Source organism: Monodelphis domestica, chromosome 1 (assembly GCF_027887165.1).
Source record: "Monodelphis domestica isolate mMonDom1 chromosome 1, mMonDom1.pri, whole genome shotgun sequence".
NCBI classification, from domain to species: Eukaryota; Metazoa; Chordata; class Mammalia; order Didelphimorphia; family Didelphidae; genus Monodelphis; species Monodelphis domestica.
The window spans coordinates 738,292,382-738,298,650 of NC_077227.1; the positions used below are offsets into that span (position 1 = coordinate 738,292,382).

General features: G+C 52.6%; 1 protein-coding gene across 1 annotated transcript; it reads right to left on the reverse strand.

The window, feature by feature from the left end:
• Nucleotides 1-2,779: 2,779 nt before the first annotated feature.
• EGR4 (early growth response 4) lies at nucleotides 2,780-5,998 on the reverse strand. The gene is given in 8 exon segments (XM_001374672.3): nucleotides 2,780-4,334; nucleotides 4,336-4,382; nucleotides 4,384-4,463; nucleotides 4,466-4,513; nucleotides 4,516-4,661; nucleotides 4,663-4,753; nucleotides 4,756-4,842; nucleotides 5,580-5,998. Coding segments are annotated over 8 exon segments (1,449 nt in total). The 5' UTR covers nucleotides 5,704-5,998; the 3' UTR covers nucleotides 2,780-3,508.
• Nucleotides 5,999-6,269: the final 271 nt, after the last annotated feature.

Sequence of the window (6,269 nt, forward strand, 5' to 3'; positions counted from 1 at the left end):
TAAAGGTTTCTTTCTTAATTTCTTTCTTTCTTTCTTTCTTTCTTTCTTTCTTTCTTTCTTTCTTTCTTTCTTTCTTTCTTTCTTTCTTCTTTCTTTCTTTCTTTCTTTTCTTTCTTTCTTTCTTTTCTTTCTTTCTTTCTTTCTTTCTTTCTTTCTTTCTTTCTTTCTCTCTTTCTCTCTCTTTCTCTCTTCTCTCTCTTCTCTCTCTTTCTCTCTTCTTTCTCTCTCTCTCTCTCTCTTTCCCTCTTTCCCTCTTCCTTCCTTCCTTCCTTCCTTCCTTCCTTCCTTCCTTCCTTCCTTCCTTCCTTCCTTCCTTCCTTCCTTCCTTCCTTCCTTCCTTCCTTCCTTCCTTCCTTCCTTCCTTCCTTCCTTCCTTCCTTCCTTCCTTCCTTCCTTCCTTCCTTCCTTCCTTCCTTCCTTCCTTCCTTCCTTCCTTCCTTTCTCTTTTAAAATCTTAGACTCAATACAATGTATTGGTTCCAAGGCAGAAGAGCACTAAGGGCTAAGTGCTGGGGGTTAAGTGACTTGCCCAGGGTCACACAGTCAGGAAGTTTTTGAGGTCAGATTTGAACCCAGGCCCTCCTGTCTCTAGACCTGGCTCTCTATCCACTGAAGCACCTAGATGCTCCCCCATCCTATACCCTATTCTTTTTATTTTTTAAAAAAAACCCTCACCTTCCATCTTGGAATCAACACTGTGTATTGGTTCCAAGGCAGAATAGTGATAAAGACTAGGCAATGGGGATTAAGTGACTTGCCCAGGGTCACACAGCTGGGAAGTGTCTGAAGCCAGATTTGAACCTAGGACCTTCTGTCTCTAGGCCTGGCTCTCAATCTACTGAGCTACCCAGCTGCACCCCCCCCCCCCTCATTCTGTATTCTTAAAAATCACACACACAGATTTATTGGACACTTTTTGGCTTTAAAAGCATTTTTCTTGCCACTCTATGTGAGACAAGCAGTGCAGGGATTGTTATCCCCATTTTACAGATAAGGAAGGGAAAGTGACACTAAGGAATATGTTGCAGATCCAGGACTTGAGCCTTATTTGATTCCAAGTTCAGTACATATTCCCCTACACCATACCTCTCCTATTCCCCTACACCATACCTCTCCTGCTTTGTAAAGCACTAAATTCAAAGCACTTCAAAGCACTAAATAGATCATCAGCTGTCATCATTACTATCCTGCCCCTGGCTGAAAAGTTCTCAGGAATATGGAACCAAACAAACTGGCAGTTCCCCTGGGCTCAAAATGATAAGTAACTAGATAGAGGAATCATCTTTTTATGTATGTACTACACACACACACACACACACACACACATATACATCACATCTAGGTGGCATAGTGGATAGAGTGCCAGAGCTGAAGTCAGGGAGGCCTGAGTTCAAATCTAGCCTCAGGTGTTTACTAGCTGTGTGTCCCTGGGTAAGTCACTTAACCTTGTTTGTCCAGCTGTCTCATCTGTCAAATGAGCTGGAGAAGGAAATGGAAAACTAGTCCAGTATCTCTGCCAAGAAGACCCCAAATGGGCTCAATGAAATCATTCACAACTAAAAAACAATAACAATAGCGAATATTATAAAATAACTATGTATGTTATGTGGGTGTGATATGTCACATAGAATGTCTCTCTATAGCATGTGTATGTATGATATATCCTGAACATATTTTCTTCTGTAAAATAGCAATGATGCTATGTTATGGTGCCCACTGGATTTCAGTATGAAGGTACTTTGTACATACTACATAAATGAATTCTTATTATCATTATTATGTGAAAGAGAGGTGTTTGTTTATCTGTAAAATGAGAGATTTAGTTTGTATCATTTCAAGAGCCTGTGATTCTTTGACATTTATGGCAAAGCTGTGTTAGAGACTAAATTTAACGTTTATCATTGTGTCCAGTTGCCCTGGCATGGCTTTCCTTGTTTCTCTGCTGCAAATCTTGTCTCTGGATTCTTCAACTCCGCCACTCACCTCCTTTTGGAAACCTTCCCAGACTAACTCCACCCTATGATGTAATGTTGCTCAATCTCTCCCAGAGTACTCTTTCTTTTCCCACCCTGGACTCGAGGAGGAGATATTATATAACAGTAACAATGGCTGACAATTTATAGCTCATGTAAGGTTTGCAAATTGCTTTATGTGCAGTATAATACCCTGTATCTCATTTAATCTTCACACCACCTCTGTGAGTAGATGCTATTACTATTCTCATTTTGCTGATAGGGAAACTGAGGTTAGAGAAATTAAGTGACTTGCCCAGGGTCACACGGCTAATTCCAGGATGTCCTGCCTTCCAAACCCAGAAATCTAGGTTCTAGAACATATGGTTCCCTGCATGCCATTCTGACATATGTAAAGGGTAAATGTTGTAAAACTTGTATCCCATTCCTCCAGGAGCAGGCCCTCCCCATTTCCCAGCAAGATGGCCCTCAGTAAGGGATATAATGGTAGCTGGTAAGTTTTTATTACATGACATTTTCATCTGATCCTCACAACAGTCCTGTGATGCACTATGGCACGTACCTGATTCTTCTTCTCTGGGTCCCCACCATCCCCATCAGGTGATTTTGGGAGAGGGAGGACCTCTTCAAGACCCTGGTCAAACCAGGATCGTCAGACTCCTCCCTTCAGACCAGCTTCTCCTTCAGGGAAGGAGCTCTCGGATAGTTTCTCTACCAGATCTAGCGGGCAGAGACAAACCAGTGGCCTCCGAGAACTGAGTGGGGGAGGACAGCAGGTTGCAGAAAGTGGAAGGAAGTTAACAATATGGTTGCACAAACGCTTTAATTGCAAAAATAAACACAGCTTTATCACCTGCCTGAGAGCAGCATCTGCTTTACAAAATCAATAAATAAATAATAACCAGAAAAGCGAACACTGGACCCGATGGTCGCTCAGACAGATCTGTACAAAGAAACATTCTTCACCCCGCCCCTACCCCATCCTGTGGGCTGGGGTCGAGAGTTATACCTCCGCCAGCCCCCGGCATCCGGTTGGTGGGGGAGGGGGGGAAGGTGAGGGGCGTCGGGGCCCAGAGTAGAAAAGACAATCGTCTGTGTCCTGAGTCTGTGTAAAGAAAGTGCTGGTAGAAGGAGAGGGGGCTCCCTGGGCCGGGAGCTTCCGGAGAGCTGTCCTCCGTCGTGGTGCTGAACAGCCAGACATCCCGGCCTGGCTGGGCACACTCACTAAAACCAACCTGTGGACGACCCTCGGGCAAAGCCGAGCCAAACCAAGATCGCCCTCTGGCGTTGGTCCGGAGTGACAGCAGAGAGAGGGGATTTGGGGCCGAGAGGGAAGAGGGGATGGCGGGGCCCACTAGAAGAATGGGATCGGAGGACTCTTGGGTTTCTGGCCCCAGCGCAAAGGGTGGACTGGGGACCAAAGCAGTTGAGGGTTTGGCCCCTGACATCAGTGTCCACAGTAGGCTGTGTGTGTCCGAGGCGCAGAGCCTTTGTGGCGATCCGGTAACGCTGCAGGAGAACGGAGCGAGGGCCTCCTACAAGGCTGCGAAGGAGAGGCCCAGCGCGTAAAAGCCCAGCCCCTTGAGTCTCTCCTCGGCCCGAGCCTTCTGCTTCAGATGCACCTTGCCATGTCGTTTCTTCTCGTCGCTGCGCGCGAAGCGACGGCCACACACATCGCAGGCGAAGGGCTTCTCCCCGGTGTGGGTGCGCACGTGCGTGGTGAGGTGGTCGCTGCGGCTGAAGTTGCGCAGGCAGATCCGGCACTGGAAGGGCTTGTGGCCGGTGTGGATGCGCAGGTGGCGGTTCAGCTCATCCGAGCGAGCAAAGCTGCGGACACAACTCTCCACGGGGCAGGCGAAGGCCTTGGCGTGGGGCCGAGGACAGAAGCAGCGAGGACTGCACTTACCGCCCCGCCGCCCTTTGCGCCGAGGCTCGGCTTGGGCAGGCTGTGATTGAGGTTGCGGTGGCTGCGATTGCGGAGGAGCTGCCGTCGGGGGCGGGAGCTGCGCAGCCCGGGGGAAGTCAGTCGTCGTGGGGGGCACCGCGGAGAAGTCCGAGGCTGGGCCAGGGAGAGTGAGGCTAAGTGGGGACGGTTGTGCCCGGGCTAGGAGTTCCCCACCGCCCCCTCCCTCCGTAGGGGGACTCAGGCTGAGTCCTGGCTGGAGGCCCTCGCCCCCTTCCCCAAAGTCTCCCGAGGGCAGCTGACTAGAGCTGGACAGGGAGAAGGCATCGTAGGTGCCTGTGTAGATTCTGTTGGCTGGGCCTGGCAGGTCCGCGGGACAGCTGATTTGCAGTAGGTCTTCGATCTGGGAGCCAAGTGGGGGGAAGCCACCCTCCGACTAGGCTGGTAGCTTCCCTGGGGCAAATAACTCGGGCCCCAGCGGACAAGAGGTCCCAAGGCCCGTAGGGGGGCTTTGAAGGCCGGGGAGGCGTCCAGGTCAGGTGACACTGGAGGGGCTCGGAGGCTTGGCTTGACGTCGGGTGGGACGGCTGAGGTTCGTAGAGGCACTGCGGGGAGGTGCCTGCAGTCGGCGAGGTCTCCAGGGTGTCTCCGGAAAGGAGGTGGAGGAGCCTAGGTCAGCGGAGAAAAGGTCCAAGGGCCCAGGCAGTGAGGTGTCAGGACTGGTAGCATACAGGGTGTCCAGCGGGGCCCGAGGGACCGCCCCGTCGGTCCAGGGAAAGGAGCCAGCCAAGGATTCCCGACATGAGATTGAACAGGGCCTCCTGGTCGTGTGGGTGCTCCGGTATGGCCTGAATGAAGAAGCTGCCAGTGTAGCTGAGCCGGTTGGGGGTGAGGAAGAGGGACCCTCTAGAAAGAAATAATCTGAGGTATCGCAGGCGCCGCTCAGAGCAGAGCTCAGGAAATCACCTGCAGGGAGAAAACAACAGAGACCCGCGGCATTAGAGGGTAGATGGGGAAGGGGAGGGTCAGCGACGCAGATTCCTAAACTCTGAAGACCTGACTCTGATTTGACAGTCCCTTCAGGCTAACGCTGCTGCGTTGTCCCCTCGAACACTGGTGCACAAGACTTCCTTCATCCCCCTCCCCCACTTGTGCACAAATGCCTCTGCACCAGGCTTGTGCCCTCAGGCGGTCACACGAAGGTTCGTGGAGCCCCAAGGCGTGTTTGCTGCCCTATAGCTGGGTGGGAGCGAGCCACTGGGGCACAGCAGGGGTACATGCATACGCTGACCACGCACACACACAAGCAATCACTCACCTACACACGCATTGCATGCCCACGCAGATGGACCCTGAGAAGCGCAAGGGCTCAAGCTGAGATAGCTCGGCTCATCTGAGGGCTTGGGGGAAGAGGGACCATCCCAACGCATACCTATTGGCCTCGACCTTCCCTCCCCATCTTTTCCACACCATTGTGCAAAGCAATGCTTCAGTTCCCCGACTGCCAAAGCATACGCACAACCATCCATCCATCCATCCATCCATCCATCCATCCATCCATCCATCCATCCACCCATCTATCCATCCCCGCCACCGCCACCTGCGGGAGCTGGCTCTCCCCCATCCTGCCCCATCCTAAGAAAAGAGGGGCTTTTTTCTCTCTTTAGCTTGTGTATCTGCGTTGGTGGGGGGGGGCTCCTTACCTCCCGGGAAGCCAGCGAGGGAGGGGTCTCTCCCTGGTCGCAAAGTCTCCTGGCTGGTCTCAATACATCCCTCAGGGTACTTGGCGAAAAGCGCTTCTGGGCAGAATTCGCTCATGTTCAGCATGGCGGAATAGGGCTCCCGCTTCAGGGGTGGGGAGAAGCGCACACAGGAGCAAGGGGCCCTAGGGATCCTGCCTCTGGGGGATAGGGGAATGGCGATCCCGGCTCTCCCTACAGGTGCTCTGCAGACAGAGGGTTCCTGCCTCCCAGCCTTGGGCTTTGGGGAATAGAGATCCTCTAGGCTGTGGGGCTTGGGGAGCTGGGGATCCCCCCCTAGGAGCGGCTGCTAGGGGTCCAGACTCCAGCTTCTCGCGTTTAGTAAGGTGCAGCCCGCTCCCCAGCCCGCAGCCCCCACTTATATACTGCTGTTGGGCTGGCGCGGGTCTTCCGCCTCCCGGGGCCTCTTCATTTCTGGAGTCCCGGCCCGGTCGCTGTGACGTAAATGCCCAAATATGGACACAGGATGTGGGCCAGGGAGTCCCGATAAGGAAAGCTCGCTGCGTGACGTAGCCAGCCCAGAGCTGGCGCTGTGTGTCGTGTGTGTGTGTGTGTGTGTGTGTGTGTGTGTGTGTGCAAACCTTTACATTTGCGCTTTTGGGGGGAAGGGGATGAGAGAAGGAGAAAAAGGGG